Genomic DNA, 19,467 nt, shown 5'->3' on the forward strand with positions numbered 1-19,467 from the left:
CCAGCTGCAGCAGCGACATTTCCGGAAAGGTATTGACTCGATTAAATTCATTCTAGACTCTCTATCCGACCACATAAAGACGTGGGGATACTTTGGTTTGGCTTTAGGGACCCTCTACTCACTACCACGTAAGTGTAGTGTTGTTTGGAACAGTAGAAGAGGCAGTAGTCGAGTTGAGGGGGGATGAGGGGGAATGGCATCCCCCTTTGGAATTGATATGGTCAAATGCATCCCCCCTCTGAAACGGCCATCCCCCTCTCCATCCCCTGTAATTTTTCAATGAATGTGGAAATATCACCACTATTTCATTTCCAACATTTAGCTTTTGCGCACGTCGAGGCTAAAATACTGTGTGGACGAGGGGCATGCTCCTCCTATTGTCACGGCAATCAGCGACATATAGAAGCATGCAGCCTTCTTTTACTGTCTATGCGCACGACAGGTGATTTCATTCAGCAGCATCATGGCCAAGCCAAGCGACAAGCAAAGTTTGACCTAAGGGACGTCGGCGCTTATTAAGAGGACAAAAAGTTGATGAATTAGAAAGAGTACATTTATACTCAAACCTGAAACGCCCAGTCTCCCTTGTGTGAAGGTACCTAGCCCGCTAGCGAGAGCTAGGTGTTCACTCCAGCTGTTTCTGAACAAACTTGCCATAATGTAATTGGAAAGGATAGGCTACCGTAGCGGCTCATGGCGAGCTAACGCAATGTTGTCCAATTTTTAGGTCATCTTATTGAGAGTGATGTATGAATGCATCCTCACTCACACGAAAGAATAGTTTTGTAGTGTGCAGTTCTGCAAATAGACAATGTCACGAGATGACTGAAGAGACAAACGTCTGAGCATCTGTTCGTCTTTAGAATTATTATTCCGCTGTGCAGGTAGCCTAGGCACAAAGAATACGCTTTTGTTTTGCATTTTTAAAGGTAGAACGTAAGACTGAGACTGAGCTACAAAGTATCCCACCAACATTGTTGTGTGGCAATTAAAGTTTCTGTACTGTAGGCTACTGTATGGTGGTAGAATTCCAGAGTGAAAGCAAAAAGTCTCAACTTTTTTTGTTGGTTCCATTTAACTTGGCTAGATTGGTAATTATAACAAGGCATCGTTGAATGCATTAAAATTGATATCTGGTTCACTAATTCAGATCTGATAGATATTTAGTATATTTAAGTGATAATGTTACTCTGAACTGGGATCAATTTTAGCAACTCGACGTAGACATGATCTAAAATGTTAGTGACACATAAAATGTACATGAATTGGAAGAAATTTAGGATTTGCCAATATCCAGCAGGTCACGCTATAAATGGACTAGAATACAGGAAATTGCATCTTAAAAATTAAAAAAATTCTGGACTAATACTACTAATATCCAGATGTGCATTTAAAAATCCATCCCCCCTGCCATTTTTTAACAACTCGACTACTGAGAAGAGGTATAAAAATAGCGTTTTGTAGCGGCGAAAGGACATGCCCAGTTCACTTCCAGGCTAACGAGTTTTGGCTAAAAACGGTGAACTCGAACTTTCTCAAAATACATCCGAATGACATGATTTTGGTGTCAACTCAACGTATGTACTCCCAATAGTCCGAAAAATTGATCTAAAGTGCATTTCACTCCGGATTATCCCTTTAAAAACGAACGTTAATAACGGATTGACAGTTGTTGGGAAAATCCCATCTACCAGACGAGTTACAGCAATGTACAGGATGGCTAACGTCACGAAATGAGTACGAGTCTGCGCAGTACGATGGAAAGTAAACAGATTTTTGTTTCAGCCCCCTCCCATTGAGAACAACGGAGTCTGTTTGTCCATTTCTTTTAGGTCTATGGGCCGGATTCACGAAGCCTTCTTAAGACAAATATACTTCCTAAGTGGTGCTTTCTTCTTATCTTTTGTCTTAAGAGCAAATTTAAGAAGATTTCATATTCATGAATAAAGTTCTTATGTTTTTCCTTAACTTTCTTCTTAAGATGCGTCCTAAGAAAACACTTAGGAACAAATGGCATTCTTGAAAACAAAGATCTTAAATGTATTCTTAATTTTCCTCACAACATTAAGACAACCCTGGCCTGCACCTGTCTTAAAAACGTTACAGTGTAAAGTCGGGCCTCTTATAGTCATAAATATAAACACATTTACCAGTTTTAGACAGCTCGTTTGAAATATCAGCCTTTATTATGTGTAAGCCAACCATTTATTGCTAATCTTAAAGAAGACTGCCTCTGATATTGATCAATATCAGTTTGCTTATAGGCCACACAGAGGGGTCGAGGATGCCACAGCCACTCTGATGAACATGCTTTTTAAACATTTAGAAGGAAAGGGAACACATGCTCAGCTTTTATTTATAGATTTCTCATCTGCTTTTAACACAATCCAACCTCACATCTTAACAGAAAGACTTTTAGAGCAATTTGATCTTAGTAAAAATCTTGTTGGCTGGGTTTTAGATTTTTTAACTGACAGGACACAAAGAGTGCGAGTCAATGGAGTACTGTCTGATCAGATATGTTCCTCCACTGGCTCCCCTCAGGGCTGTGTCCTGTCTCCTCTCTTGTTCATCCTCTACACCAACATGTGTCACAGCAACAGAGAGGGTAGATTTATTTTAAAGTATGCAGATGACTCTGTCATTGTAAGCCTTCTACAAGGGAATGAAACAGGTCATGGTCCAGTTGTCCGGGATTTTGTAGACTGGTGTGATAGGTCCTTTCTACAAATGAACATTTCCAAAACAAAAAACATGTGCATTGACTTTAGGAAACTCACCATGGCTAAGGAAATCACCAACATAAAGGGTCAAGCAGTGGAGTGTGTCAACAAATACAAATACCTGGGGACCATTATTGACAATAATTTAAACTTTGAGGCAAACTGTGAGGCTGCATACAAAAAGGGGAACCAGCGGCTATACTGTCTGAGGAAATTGGCCTCCCTCCACATCGACAGAAAGCTGCTCACTATGTTTTATCACTGCTTCACTGAATCTGTCATCTCTTTTAACCTGGTCTCTTGGTTCAGCAACCTACCCCTGAAAAATAAAAATTCCCTTAACCAAATCGTGAGGTGGGCTAGTAGGCTGATTGGAGAGCCACAGCTGAGCCTGGAGTCCCTACACAGCAGGCAGCTACAGAGGCTAGTTGGGTCAATCTTAGATGATAGATCCCACCCACTACACAGCGAATTTCAGCATCTCCCATCAGGCCGCAGGTATAAAATGCCCGCCTGCAAAACTAAAAGATACAGATGCAGTTTTGTTCCCTCAGCTGTCATAATATTAAATAACACTTAGGCTATTAGATTACACAATTTATCTAACTTATTGACTTCACAGCCTTCTTAATGTACTTATATATTTATTACTCATTCTGGCTTAGTTGCGAGAATCTGTTATTCTGTATTTTATCCCCTGAATTAATTATATATTTATTTATATTTTAGAGATTTAACCATGTCTTTAAGTCTGGAGCACTGTTGCCACTGTTATGTCAATGTCTTCTTGTTTTTTGTCAATGTCATTAATGTTGTCTATGTGTGTGTAAGCAGCCTACTCTTTTTACCTGCAACCAAATCTACCCTTGGGTACAATAAAAGTTACCTTACCTTACTAATTTTAGCTTGCTGCTATTGTTTTCGATAGCTCAGTCCTCTGTCTGAAAACTCGCATAGCCTGAAGGGTTCCTGCCAGCACTTGGCGCACGTCGACGTCAGAGTAGAACACGTTTCCTTTCTTAAACATCTAAAGTCTGTGGAAGTGGCAGTATTTTCTAGTAAAAACGGCAAATTCCAAGAAAGTAAGCCTACCGTTTCAAAAGATAACCGGGAGAGCTTGAAGGCATGACTTTTCCTCTTAGCAACGGTTGCCACTTGTAAACAAAACTCTAATGTTTGATCGCGTTTAGTGAAACGAATGGTGCAGGGCATTCTTATCTAAGTTCTTAAGTAGGAAAACAAAGAAGTTACTAAGAAATACGACAATTCTTAAGAAAATATTGGTGAATAGCATTTAAGAACAATCTTAAGGACTTCTTATTTATTTTCTTAGGAATCAACTCAAGATTTATCTTAAGATTGTTTTCGTGAATCCGGCCCCAGGACTTGATGGGGTATCGCCCTCTTGTCTACGAATCTGTGCTGAACAGCTGGCGCCAATCTTAACGCAGATCTTCAATCAGTCCCTGGAGCTGTGTGAAGTGCCCTCCTGCTTTAAAAGCTCCACCATCATCCCAGTCCCCAAAAAATCATCTTCTATCACAGGATTAAATGACTACAGGCCCGTCGCCCTGACGTCTGTGGTCATGAAATGCTTTGAAAGACTGGTGTCGTGCCATCTGAAAGACAACAGGACCCCTGCTAGACCCCCTGCAGTTTGCCTACAGAGCAAACAGGTCGGCGTATGATGCAGTCAATATGGGACTTCAATTAATCCTGCACCACCTCGACTCCCCAGGGACGTATGCCAGGATCTTGTTTGTGGACTTCAGCTCAGCGTTCAACACCATCATGCCTGAATTCCTTCATCAGAAGCTCACTCAGCTATCAGTTCCTGCCTCTACCCGTCAGTGTATCATCAACTTTCTGTCTGACAGGCAGCAGCTTGTCCTACCGAACCTACGAAAGCAAAGCCTGACGACGTCATACTCAATTCTTGTCAGAATATGAGTCTGAAACTGCTCCATTCAGCTGAGATTATGGGGCGTGATTCAACTGATACAGGGCGGGGGGGATAGCTCTGCACTCATTGGATAGCCCAAACCAAACAGAACAAGTTATTGGCTGTCAGTATCTGGAACAACATCACCCAAACATGATGTTTTAACTTGGTGAAAGTGAAACTGAAGTTTTCCCACATATCCACGTTGGTCTAAGTGTTCAGAAATAGTTGTGAATCCGTGATAAAACCTCCGTTTCAATAGCTAAGATAAACAAAAGGCAAAACTGCATGAACAAATTATGCATTCATAGCCATAGCGTTTCTGTTTCTGTCAAAATCAACCTAAGCCAACACGGTCTCACACCCAACTCGTCGAACGAGGACGCATGCAGCCGTGAACCTCACTGCTGTTCATCTGTCAATCATCACGTAAAGCCCGCCCTGACAATGTGATTGGTCCGAACAGCTCTGTATCTCGAATACAGTAGTAGCAGCTGAACGGAACAGTGCCAGACCGAAGTTCCCTGCAGAAAAAGAATGTAGGCGGGGCTAAACTTCGGTCTGGCATCCAGGCTAACGAAAGTAGGTTTTGGTCCCAGGTTGTCTGAAGCCGACTGCTGAACGACTGCTGCCATTTCAGTTAGCTCGTTGGTTAGTTAGCTAGCATTAGGCAAACGTTCCAAAAAGATGTGCTGGCCTTACTGTCAGACGGTTTTGGTAACATAGCAACAATAAACACTTGACCGAAGCGCCGAGAAAAGGAGGAGGGCGCTCTCAGCAGCACTTAAAGCTGTCGTTCGCTAAATATAGTCAAAGATTGTATACTTTATAAACCATCTCTGATATAGTCAACACTTTAAATTTTTCATAATCATAATTACAGGCCTGTGGGCCATCACAGACATGATCGTCGATGTCGGTTTCATCTTCCACCTCCATAGCTACTTGAGTTCGAACTTCACCGGACTCCCCCGGGAGTCGTCACGTCCGGTCAGGGCTATTATGCGGAAATTATTTGATCACAACGTTATCTACAAATATCATTGTTATATATTTCTCCGGTTCTGAAATTCTAGATGTTTGGTCATTAGTATACACTATACTGTATAGGGGTATCCAACCTGCACGCTGCTCTTTAAAAGATTGAGCTAAGTATGGTGATAGCCAGACTACAATAGAGTATGTTCAGAGTATGTTCAGCTCAGTCTGCAAAGGATGGCAGAGTTATAAGACTGAATGTCATTGGTATTGGGGTACCAAATTAATCAGAACATTATTCACACATTTGCTTATCACACACATCGTTTTAAATGATCAAAATGATTTTATTATCAAAATTATTTTACCATGGAATTAAATTGGTGCGTTATGCCATTCCATGTCATTCAAACTAGAACTCCATAACTTTTTGACAGATGTCACAAATGGTATTTTTTAAAAATGGAATTTAAACTAATCTGTGGCTGCATTATATTTTCAAAGCTTTGAAGAGCTGTCATTATCACTGCAGAAATTGCGGTGGTCCAAGTTGGTAAAGTCATTATTATCTATAATTTCCACAAGTGCATCTCCCAACAACTGACAGTGATTTTCAATCACTTATGAAATAAAAGTAATTAATGGATCTTGGTGTGTCACTATATTTTAGAGTAAAATCAAATTGATAAGTAGTTTCAATCTGTGTGTGTTTGTCAGATGGAACTAACCAGGTAGTGCATGGCCCAAGCTAGTTGTTTGGACACTTCCAGTTTCCAGGTGATGTTAATAGAGTTCCTGTTTTTCTTTAGATATGTATCCAGCGAGCCAAACTTCCCATACTCCTGCACCATTATATCTGAAAACAAAAGGGTTCAAAGGAATGCATTTAGTTACACAACAATGGCAAAAGGTAGTCAGAGAAAGTGCATGATGAAAGAACTGAAAAGTTTAATAAAGGCTGGCTTACATTGTACGATTTTGGTCTGTTTTAGCAGTCGGCGACTACATTTCCAAAATCGTGCGGAAATATGGGAGTTGTAGTGGAATCGCTGCGCGCTCCCGTCAACTAAATCGTTTAGTGTAAGCTGCCAATCTTAGCGGTTTTAAGTCCGTCGGATTCAGTCTTTTTCTAGTTTTGCCGTTACGACAATATCAAACATGTTTGATATTATCGGAAGTCTTTTCAGTCGTGACTCATGCAAATAGTGACGTGAACATTAAAAACCAATAGTGACCTGCTCCAACACGAAACAAGGAGGGGCAAAATAGGCGACAGCTGTAGCTTATATGATTATTTGTTATCTCATTTCTTATAAATTATTAGTCTAATTATTCTACGAGACAGAACAGCTCTAAATCTGTTAGGGACGTCACACATGAAACAATGCTGCAGAAACGCGAAAAAATTACTTTGATATGAGTAAGCTATCATATGAGTTCCTGTTGGTGATGACGTGTAGCCTAGTGCACGATGGAAATAATTTGAAGGAATCTAGCAGCAGTCTTGTAAATAGTGACCCACAGTCTTTGCAAAATCCTAATCTGAGACTGGCCTGTGACTAGAAACTCAATGAATTGTCTTTAGATGTGAGAGGGTCTGAGACTGTAGTCTTTCAAAAATCTTTTCCAAATCTTTGCAAAGTCTGTCAATGTAAGGTAGGCTTAACATCCAAGGATGGTCTTAGATATGACCAACTATTAATGATTCAACAACACAACCATACATTATGTATATAGCAATTTTCAAGACGTCCAAAGTGCCTACAGTGAAGGGGGAATCTCCCTAATCACTATCCACACGCACCCACCAGCATGATGCATTGCAGCTCTTATAGGTCAGAATTGTCAGCCAAGGGGTGTGCATCTCTCCCGTATGAGACAATTCAAGCTAGATGTATAAGCTATAATACCATTCAGAAACGATGCATTCTAATACAGAACGATTCAGTTCTGTCTCACAGTTCTGTCTTCTGTCTCACAATTTGGTAGAAAATGTGACGGTGGTTAACTCATCCACTGCCATTGACGTCTTTAAACGTCAATTTAGACACATACGTTGACTGATTGATTTTTCAATGCGGAGGGCTCATGGGTGGGCTTGGGAACACTCTGGCAGAGTTTCAGGCTTGTAAACAGACTGTACTAGCGATCCGAACCGCTAGATGGCAGCAGTGCCATTTGGATGATTAGTAGCTGCCTGCAGAGTGCGCATGTAGAGACATACAACAAGCTAACACACAGAAGATCGACCACAGTGGATCTAGTTTGCACGCGGTGCAGGGAATAAATATGCTTACTTCTTACATCAAGGATGGAAAACGTGAACGGTATGATCCATTTACATTGGATATTGCTATATAGACTAACAACAACTTTGCTAGTGTTAGCAGAGTCCCTAGCAACCTTGACGAGACTGACGAGATAACAGTGCAATCGTGGTTGACATACTACTAAAACGCTAAGGTTAAAAAGTTGATTTTCACAAAAAGATCGTTCTCTCCATTTTTTGGTCAAAAACAGGTGTTTTTAGCAAAACTAACCCATGTTCTACTGACGATTACTAAAGAACGGAAAACGATAGAAACAAACCGTTTTTTACTCTTTCATTTGGTACCTTCAGTGTTTACATAGTCATAAAGCTCACCGTTCGGTGGATCTTGGAAAAACAGTCAAAATGCTGTAAAACGTCTGGCAGTATGGAGCGCTCTGCACTGAAAATGGCTGGCAGCCAATGAGTTAACAGACCATAACGCTGACAAGTCCCAAATTATACGATAGCGAACGTCAGAAAGACTAGTTGCTACTTTTTGAAACAGACTGGTGAGTGAGTGAGGTGTGGGCAAATAAGCAACAGCTCAAACATTTGTAATGAGCAGCAGAAACAGCACACTCTGAAACAGAGGGTAATAAAGGTAGGTAACAATTGTTTCCTACAAGCTTTTTCCAAGAAACAACTTCAGAAACATGTTTTCTGGAATTGAAAGACCCTTTTTAACTTGTTAAAAAATAGTAAAAATACGGGCACTTTAAATGTGCTATGAACCGATCGATGAACCGATTTCAAACCTATTCAGGGGTTCGCCTTCTGATGCACTCATTAACGATCGAAACGTTTACCGATACGTATCGATTAATCTTTACACCTCTATAAGCCAGTGGCAGTGGCGGATTGTTAGGGGGCCAGACTGAATGAGCCAGTTTTAGCTTGGACAACAGGAAACTTCCTATTCTTTGCCATGAGTGCTATTGAATCTGTCATGGGCATGGCCACAGTGACATATCTTCAACATGACTGGTATTAGGAAATGGTGGCCTGGCAACAAGCTACACAGACCACAATGTTTATGCTGAAAACGTGCAGGGTATACCTCTGCTTCCTCACACATTGGCCCTTTCTGCTCTCTCCTCATTCCTCACCTCCTCTGGTACCAACTAGACAAATGAGACATTCTTGATGACACTGTCCAAATCTCGACTTCCTGGGCATGAGCCGGAGGACTGAAGATCAAGGAGAGTTGACGCCTGCAAATAGCGTTATGGTCTGTATACAACTGTCTGTCTATTACATGATTTTAGCTGAGCAGCGCATCGATCTCTTTGGCTCCGTTTGAATCGGAAAGCAGCTGCCTACTGCCTCCCTCCCTAAATAGAGAGCTCTCTAACTAGACATGACTTTAGATTAAATGCGTCGTTTAAAAATGAGCGTAGCACTCTAGAATCTTTGGTTAACACTACGGTATGACGTTAGCAAAAGCCTGACGTTAAACTAAATTAGCCTACGTAAGCTAGCAGGCTAACGGTATAAAATAGTTTAACTGGCAGCTAATATATCAGACCAGGCGTTATTAGTGGGTACAACAATGGTATAACCAAGTAGTAGATACAGTTAAGCCCAAAATTATTAGCCCCCCTGAAATTTTGGAACATTACTCTAAAATTCTCCCTAAGTTTTTCATCCCTGATCAAATTTTAAAAATCAAACATTCGCCAGTGTTATTATGTAGAATCTGGTGAATTTTGGAGTGTTAATATATTTTTAGGAATGCTTAATCTCAAATTGTGTGAAAAGTGGAGTGGTCAAAATTAATAGCCCCCATGTGATTTTTTTGCTTTTAAACACACACGACCAACCTGTTAGGGATGGGTATTGATAAGTTTTTATCAATATCGATGGCATTATCGATTCTGCCTATCAATCCAATTCCTTATCAATTCTCTTATCGATTCCCAAAAAATGTAGGTGCACACACATTTTTCATTGCATCGCCTTTAACGCCAAAAGGTCACCTTTTATCGCTCTCCTTTCATATAATGTGAATGATTTTTTAACAATAAGGCGTAGAAAAAGCTTGTCTTTATTTAAAACACAATAAGGAATATATTCTTTATAAAGAATTTTAAAGATGTATAGCCTACAGTGTGTGTAGGCCTATATATATAATATATACAATTCTTTATATATTCTAATCTATAGCCTACTACTGACATTTCTGATATTCATGACATTCATGACTATTCATATTACAACTCTGCCTCTTTAATTCAGCTGTCGGCTTGAAGCCTCAAATTGTAAACAAAGTAGCATAGTTGGCTAGCTTATTATAGTCGACTGGTTGGACTGTTCAGTTTCCCCACGTGTGTTTAAGTTGCAAGGTAGGCTAATACTTTGTCTCCTTGGGACAGGCCCTTTTGAGTCTTAGAGTTGGAAAACATTGAGATGATCAGTCAACTTGAATGCAAGAGTTTGAATCAAATTTGTGCAGTAGCCTACGCTATGATGCTAACCGAAATTAACTATAATGTCGCTAGTTGTCTTCTATGCGTCATTGCTTTCACGATTGTGAATGTGCATGTCGAGGGGCGGGTGTAGCGCACGAGAGAGACAGAGGGAGAGGGAGAGAGAGCAGGCCAAGGGGGTTACTTATATACAGTTTGGCAAAGTTGCACGCATAGTCTACAATTAAAACTTGTGAAGGAAACGTATGCTTTCACCCGAGCAGCGTCAGGTGCACCTAGAATTATTTTCAGGCACACTCTTAAACATTTTGGGCGCATATGCACTCTGGAGCCCTGGACCGGGCAACGTTAGCACCCCTCCGTAGTCTGTCAAACACATGACACTCTTGGAGCTTAATCCCATGCTTCACGGACAAATGTTTTAACATATTGCTGGTATTACTACCCTTACACGATTTGACTTGTAGTATGAGTCGTCGCAGAGGGCGTGTAGTAACACAAAATTTCAGGAAAACCGGAAAAGGTACGACGTCATGCAGGCTGAGGGAATCGTTAAGGGAATCGATAACAAAAAAGACGTACGATGTCGATGGAATTGATAAGTTAAACCCGGTTCCAAGACGGAACCGGTTATCGATGCCCAACCCTACAACCTGTCACCTTTCAAGCCTCACTTTTGCAGTTAGTTAATGTCCAGACAACACCTGAACACCCAACCAGCATTGATTGTTTACCTAAAGACTTCAAGGAACAGGCCTACAGGCACTTGAACACCTGTCTGAGAGGGGACTGCCTTTACAGGCATACTGAAGATAAAGGAAATCTGTCTGGACCTCAGAAAGAACATCATTGAGGCCTATAATATGGAGAAAGGCTATACTGTAATCTCTAGATGCTTCACAGTCTGTAGAACAGCCATGCAAGGCATCATTACAAAGTACAAAGAGTTCCAAGTTTGTGCATAACAAACCTAAGTGTGGATTAAAATGCTAAATATCTCAATCTAGAGAGAAAAATCATCAGGGATGTTAGCAAGCAACCCTGCACATCCGCCAAAATGATAGTTGCTGACCTTGAGACCTCTGGGGTTAAAGTCTTGAGGAAGACAGTAGCGAGGGATTTTTATTGTGGAGGCCTCCAAGGTCATCGGCTGAGAAAAAACCCATGACTCCAAAAGGGGCGCTTCAAAGTCAGACTGAACTTTGCCCATGCACATTTAAAAGCTAAAAATGAGTTTTGGAAAACTGTCCTTTGGTCTGATGACATTAAACTGGAGCTGTTTGGGCACATGGATGTTGCCTATGTTTGGCGAAAAAAGGGAAGGCCTACAACCATAAAAATACAGTTCCCACAGTGAAGCATGGTGGTAGGAGCATCATGTTATGGGGCTGTTTTGCCGTCTCAGGCACAGGGAGCCTTGTTTGGGTGCATGGGATCATGAAAAAGAAAGATTATGTTGACCTTTTGAGGGATAACATCAAGACGCCTGCTCTTAGTCAAGGCTTAGGTCACCACCAGGTCCTTCAGCATGATAATAACCCAAAGCATAGTGAAAAGTGGTCTAAAACGCCCTAAAGGATACCAAAATCAAGGTGCTGGAATAGCCTACACAGAGACCAGACCTCAACCCCATTGAGAATCTGTGGCACGTGCTTAAAGCAAGAGTCCATACAAGAAAACCATGCAGTTTGGACGAGCTAGAGCTAAAGAGTGCTTCAGAGATATGTGCCAACCTAGTAAAAGACTATTCAAAGAAGTTGTTGTCAGTTGAAGCAAAGAAAGTCTACACTATTGACTATTAATGGTCTGGGGGCTAATAATTTTGAACATGTCAATTCTTGCTTTTCTTGTCACAAATCAGAGCATGAGTAAACAATGACCATTACACTTTGTGGGCATACTGTCTTTGCGCTTCTGTAATCATATAAACTAGGCACATTTTTGGAAATGGTCATTTTCATGTATAAACAAAGGATTATGTCTGAATTCACAAGGGGGGCTAATAATTTTGGGCTTAACTGTAGTTTATTTTCAATCTACTTTCTAGAAATCCAAGCTAAATAACGTCACACAAATGACATTTCAACAAATTCGGCAGTCATTTACCAATATCGGCAGCCATGTTTGTTTTGTTTTCACAGCTGATTCAGACCTGGCCGCAAAGGATTATGGATAGAAGGCAGCTTGAAGTGTACATCGATGCTGCCTTAAAAATTGACCTTTATTCAGGAAATCTAAGATATCTTAGAAGGCAGCGAAAACATTTTTTTCGGTTTCGAACGGCCTTCGCTGCCTTGCTCTCTAGTTAGATATCTTAGAAGGCAGCAGTTTTTCCCGATTTGAACGGAGCCTTTGTCTGTCTGCATTGTTTCCTTGCCAATTGGTCACAATGCTGTTCTCTATAACTTTGTGCCAAACAACTATTAAAGTGTAACTGCACCCCATAACTCCACCCACTTCACATTTCTGAAAAAGGCTTTCAAAATGGGCGGGATGTTCTGAAATTTGGAAGGGAGTGCAGCACTGCTGCAGCCAATCAACCATGGTGATTTCGTGTCAATCTGGGAATGAGTGCTGCAGGCATGGCTTATCACAGGTAGGCTAATCAGGGCAGCAGGTGTTGGGGCGTTTCATTCCTAATTTGTAATGACCCGGTAACGTAGACTCTCCAGAGAAGTGCAAGACTACGTCAGCATTCCAATAGCATTTTGGACCAAAATGCCATGGCATGCTTCAACCTGTAGAGGGCGCGGAGAGCTATATCTCCAATATAAAATCATACAAAATCATACGAAATGTTACTTTTCTCGGGAAACACGATTTTTGTCAATATTAACCCTGGCAATAGTGTAGTTCACCACTTATGAGTAATTTCAATCAATCAACAGCTCAAAAAACATATTTTAGGGTGCAGTTACACTTTAAGCTTGATAAACGCAAATGGGCAATAGTGCTTGTAAACTACAACTCAGAAAAGATAACCTGGTTGCACATAAGCATGTATTCATTCAGGCCTTTGCATGCACAAGATGAACACCACGCTTTCAACAGCAACCTTTGTGGGGACAAATGATATTCCACCTCATAGGTATATTCTGATACAAAGCAGCAAAACCAAAGTTCAGTGTTATGTTTTCGGTCACGTCATATATGCTTAAGTACTACCAAAATATGGATTCACTGTCTGTCTCTGCATGATGGCCCAGATCAGATTACGTGAAGTATACTCAAATTTTGTGACTTCAAAATGTTCAAATCCAGGGTGGTGGCTAGCCAACATTATGTGGATCCTGCAGAGGGTCCTGTTGGGATTTTTTTTTAAAACCAATAGTTTTGCATTCCCTTGCAATACTTTTGCGTCCCTTCACAATATTTTCACGACCGTCCTGCTGCGGGCTGCACTGTCAGACCCCATGCACTGGGAGACTCCTGCACTGTTGAGCACCGGAAAGCAAGCAGCCCCAAACAAGGAAGTAGTTTTTCAATGATCGTTGATAAGAATGCACAAATTAGCAAGTGCATCTTTTAGTCAGTGTCTACGTTTTATTTTTATAACAACGTAGCACAAATTAGCAAAGTGTATTACATTCGTCAGTGTCAACGTTTTTCAGTTATAGTTTTGGATGTACAAACAAACACAAGAAATAACCTTACCCTTACCTTACGTTACCCTATGACAGGCCTATTCAATTGGCGGCCCGCAGGCCACATGCGGCCCAGACCTGGTCCACATGCGGCCCAGATGACGCTGCAGCAATAAAAGTAAAACACCATTCACGAGCCTTTATGAAATAAAGCTCATAATTGGCAGGTAAAAATTGTTCATGGTCCTCACTTGTCAAGCCACCGATTTAAACATTAACCGCTATTTTAACCTGCTCTGCATGTGTTTATGTCCGTTTTGATCTATCAGACACCGTTTCGTTTAGTCACAGAAAAATAGTAACGTTATGCTCGTCTTTATATTTTAACTGTGGAGTAAGATTCCATTTTCAGAGTGGCAGATAGAATTTACGATCGCACCCAGAATATCAGAAATATATATTATATATTATATACCCTCACAAACTCTCATCTTCACGGAACTAGGGACGCATGAAGAAAAATGTCACTTCCGGTCCTTTACAGCAGGGGTTTTCAAAGTGGGTGCCGCGGCACCCTGGGGTGCCGTGACGCATGCTCAGGGGTGCCGCGGAATTGTCTAAGGCTTGATAATTGAATGACATTTTAAAACGCATAATATCCATTACAAAATTAATTTTATTGCAAAAACGTATTTGCAGCACAAACAATAGCCTACAGTTTACTGTATCGTACTGTGCTGTATGTAGGCTACTTATTGTTTGTTCAGTGACTTCGTTCGTTATTCCATATGGCGGAGTGCAGGTATAGGCGCAATGGATACGTTTGAGAACGCCATGCACCTCCATAGGGACAGACCTCGGAATCTGACCAGACGAAATCAGCAAAGAGAAAAGTGAGGCAATATAACGACTCCTACCTCCAGTATGTGTTCACTTGGGGTGGCGAGGTAACGTGTCCCACACCAGTATGCCTGGTCTGCAGGGAGACGTGGGCTAACGTTGGCTACGGCTATTGGGGAAGTTTACGCTTCAAATACGAGTCCACTTATGTGGCCTTTGCCAGCTGCTAACGTGAGATGTCTATGAGGACAAATTTACAGATTACAACTTTTTATTTTGCAAAGAACTGACCAACCATGCTGCCGAAGATGAGATATTCAGGGTAACAGACGAATACTTGAGGAACAATAATTTTGGCTGGGATATGTGCGTAAGTGTGTGCACTGCCACTGACGGGGCGGCCTCAACGACAGGTCGGGTCAAAGGCTTTGTAACGAAAGCTATGCAACAGAATCCTGCCATGGTAGCGACGCATTGCATGTTGCATCGGGAGGCTCTTACTGCAAAAACGATGCCTCCAGACCTGACGGATGTATTGAATCAAGTCGTAAAAATAGTTAATTACGTTAAATCACGTCCCCTTCAAACACGGTTATTCACTGCCCTCTGCAGTGAAATGGGTTAAGACTGCACACCGCGGTCAGGTGGTTATCAAGTTGTCTCTTCACATCTGTTCACCATTTATTCAAAAGTTCAATTAAATGAGTTGAATGAAAGTAGTTCATTTGAATAAAACAAAAAAAGATATTAACTTCACCTTATCTTAGTAATGCCTATAATAAAAGCAGTTTTGGCCTATCCAACATATGGTTAAAGAAAATGGCATGAAGTACAAATATGACACAAAGGAGGTTGAGTAAAAAGTAAAAAAAAAAAAAATAGGGGTGCCGTGGATGGAGAGAGATATGTTTAGGGGTGCCGTAAGCCAGAAAAGTTTGGGAACCACTGCTTTACAGTGCAGGGGGTCTCCCGGTGCTGTTGGGCCTGACAGTGCAGCTGCAGCTGGACGCCTCTCAGTATTTTTGCATTCCCTCACAATACTTTTGCGTTCCCTTGCAACAGACCAGTTTCAGGTCCATAACAACCGTTAAGGGCGAACTCAAGAGGACAAGCAAACCTAGAGCCATGCTTAAAAATGTTTAACTTTTGGCAGAGAAAAACTGGTATTATTTATACACATGATAGAATAACATAATCATATAGTATAATAACATAACAACATAGCATGTCAATATATGTATGAGTGTACTGTGACAAAACACATACTTTCATCTGTGCATACGCATACGCCATAGTTCAACAGCAGGTGCTTATGTGACAGCTGGCTCATCATGCTGGCAGCCTCAAAAAAGGACTATAGAAGAAAACAGCACAAAATAGAGGTTAGAAGCAACGCATTACCCATTTTGAATGAGACACTCTCATTAATTAGGTTTTACTGCCATCACAAACCTACATTCACAAGTGAGGCACTAGAGATTGATCACTGATCAGTAGAAGGCTGGTATGCGTGTCTGTGTGTGATTTTGGAATATAGGACAGTTTTTTCAAAATGTTTCACCTCTGAGTAATTACGGTGAGTCTTTTCGAGAATTTTCATGATCACCTCCATCTCATAAACCTCTCCATAGTCACCCAACTCTTTTCGCATGCCACGAAATATTTTTGTGAACGTTCCTTGGCCAAGACTCTCATTCTGTCATTTGAAGAGGAACAAAGAAAGCAAGAATTAGGATCATTTTATTTTAAATTATGCCTTGTTCACAATTGTTGAAAGCATTGAGTGCAGTTAAAGGGATATTCCGCTTATTTTTTCCACCTCCCCTCGAGCAAAACAATCGATGCCTTTACCTTTTTTTTCTGTTCATCCAGCCATTCTGTGAGTCTAGCGATACAACTTTTAGCTTCAGTCTAGCATAGATCATTGAATTGGATTTGACCATTAGCTTCGCGCCTGCTAGCATCTTGCTTAAACCCAGGGCTATACGCTAAGCTTTTTCACTAGGAGCACAGGTGCTCCTAAATGAAAAAGTTTAGGAGCACAGAAAAAAATTTAGGAGCACTATGAAATTTCCTTGAAAACCTTCTTGCCTTAAGCAGGATACAGATCATTCACAGCAGTGGCAATCATAGTCTCTGCTCAAACCCTACACACACAGAAAATGGCTTGTCTTGTTTCTATTTCATATTTTGAATTCAGAATTTGTATACATTTTGTTATCAATTTATAGCATTTTAGGATCTGCATAATTACTTATAGCTTAAAATATTCAGTAAACTGAATACATATTGATTACACTGTAATGATATTACAGGGGTGGTGTGTAGGTCTAATTGAGTGCCTGTCACTTTAAGATGTACGTGAACATAATTAGGTTTCATTCGGTTTTAGGAAAAGAGTCAAGCATAGTTCAAGGATACATCATGTTTAATTGGCTGGGTGCTTAACTTACTCTACCATGACTCGTCTTGGAGTTTGGTAGGCTATATCTGTTATATCCAATGAGTGACAACCAGAGCCCAAAATAAAACGTTATGGTATTCTCCTGATAACGTTAGTGGAATGGAATTAATGTGAATGTAACCTCCATACAAAGACGCAGAGTGGCTATATGATGCGCACATTTGCAATGAAAATGTTCTGCCTTTTTAAAGCAGGTGTAGCCTACACCAAATCGTGGTTAAATCCATAATTTAGACAACAGAATCAGTCGGATTTCTCTCATAGAAGTCAACCAGGCCTATGTCAAATGCAGGCTGGGGTGAAGCTACGGTTTCCACACCGTGTTTATCAACCGTGATAATAATAATATTTGAAATGAACACGGTAATTGTACATTGTAGGCTAGTCAACATTCTTATCATGGTTTGCCGTTTCAACGGTAGGCTAATCGCTACAAAGTCACCAACTGATAACGAACAGATTGAAGAAAAAGAAGAATGGTTTTGGAGTGACATTTCTTGCGTGTGTGAGAGACAGCGAGGTTGATGCTGAAAGCGTGAGTTTCCAGCCAGGAGCGTTAGAGTTGTCAACTATGAAATTTGTACACAGATGCGCGAAAATTGTACTAGCCTATACTTTGATCCACTTGGTGTGGATTTTTAGGAGCAAAATGCGAATAAAAGGGTTGAATTCAGTACTCGCACCTGTGCTCCCATTTCATATTTTCAATTAGCACTAATATATATTTCTTCGCATTTGCGACGAGGTGCTCGCAGTGTACAGCCCTGCTTAAACCTGACTAAGATTTCCAGTAATTTTCTCATTTAAAACGTCTCTTATCAAGTTAGAAAGTGCAATAAGACCAACCGAAAATGAAACCTGACGTTTTTCTAGTATAGGCTGATTTGACATGGAACTACACTCTCATCTGGCGTAATAATCAAGGGAAGTTGCAAACGTACCATGGGCGCAGTGGTATCACGCACTACTTACTGTTGCCTATGCTATGGGGACTATCTATCTGACATCATATAGTTGTTGTCAGAGTTTTTATTTTTTATTTATTTATTTATTTTTTCCGTCATATTTTTGGTCAACGATTCCCGGGACACCGTAACACCGGGGCACATGAAACTTGGTGGGCATGTAGCCCCAGTAGACTTCTGCGGAAAAATTTCGTTTCGTCCCCGGGGGTCACTCCTCCCCCGCGCTGCCCCCGCCCGACGCCCAAAAATTACAGTTTTTCCTACATAACTACCTGAACCGTGGCACCGAGGATGACAAAATGTTTATGGTATGTTGGTCTCAAGACCGTGCATCAACTTAGCTTATAACCAGTCATTTGTGATTTGCACCCCCATGGTAAAAATTGAAAATGCAATGTAATATTGCTTTAATTGCCCCTATCTTCAGATGAGACGTTATGAACTGCACCAAATTGCATGTGTATGATTAACCTGACACCCTCTGGGAGTACGATACGTTTTGTGTAATTTCATCCATGGGGGGCTATAAAATAAATGGATTTAGTTGTACATTCAGGACTGTATACCCATCGGCCTGTAGATGGTGATATTAACCCTCTGGGGCCGTATTACAGAAACTTCCTAACTTGAAAATCCTATCTTATCTCAGTTTAGGATGGCATTTAGGATCTTTGGTATTACTGAAGCAACTGTCCTAACTGCATTTAGGACAAAATCTTATCTTAACTTAAAGAGGAATAATGCAGGATTGGCGATTTCATCTCTGATTTCGGTTTCGTTTTTCGTTTTCGCTCATTTATGCTTGCATATTTCTCTGCAGAGCTTCCCCGACAGCTTTAATGTGTATATTTATACATATATAGGCTATATATAAATATATAAATTGCAAGCGTGGTTTTTCTTGTTCCTTTCGCGTCTCTGACTTCCAGAAGTAAACAGCAGACGATCGTTTATCAGAAAGTTGCAAGGTTGTAATAGCGGAGAGGGACACTAGGGGCGGGAGGAAATGTGACTGTTTTCGATAAAACTGGTCAGTCAAGCAAAACAACGATTTCTAAGCGATTTTATGACTATGAAAAAGTTGCATAGGGTCTCTTTAAGATAGGAATTTGGCCATAACAGAACCATCCTAACTCAAGAATTTCTTAACTTAGGAATCCTAACTTAGGATGGCACAGGCCCTGTCCCAACTGCAAAATAACTGCCAAACTGCAACAGGCCTGTTGGGTTGCCT

The 19,467-nt window shown here is 40.9% G+C and overlaps 1 protein-coding gene across 5 annotated transcripts in view; it reads right to left on the reverse strand.

The window, feature by feature from the left end:
• Positions 1 to 19,467, reverse strand: part of jak2a (Janus kinase 2a) — a 146,871-nt gene that overhangs the window by 46,081 nt on the left and 81,323 nt on the right. For all 5 annotated transcript variants that reach the window (XM_062554041.1, XM_062554045.1, XM_062554044.1 and 2 more), the window contains 3 exons: positions 16,366 to 16,500; positions 16,071 to 16,158; positions 6,372 to 6,499 (listed from right to left, as the gene is read on the reverse strand). In XM_062554041.1, the coding sequence (XP_062410025.1) occupies positions 6,372 to 6,499; positions 16,071 to 16,158; positions 16,366 to 16,500 (351 nt within the window). The remainder of the gene's footprint in view (positions 1 to 6,371; positions 6,500 to 16,070; positions 16,159 to 16,365; positions 16,501 to 19,467) is intronic.

The sequence above is a fragment of the Sardina pilchardus genome, chromosome 14 (assembly GCF_963854185.1).
Source record: "Sardina pilchardus chromosome 14, fSarPil1.1, whole genome shotgun sequence".
Classification (NCBI taxonomy): domain Eukaryota; kingdom Metazoa; phylum Chordata; class Actinopteri; order Clupeiformes; family Clupeidae; genus Sardina; species Sardina pilchardus.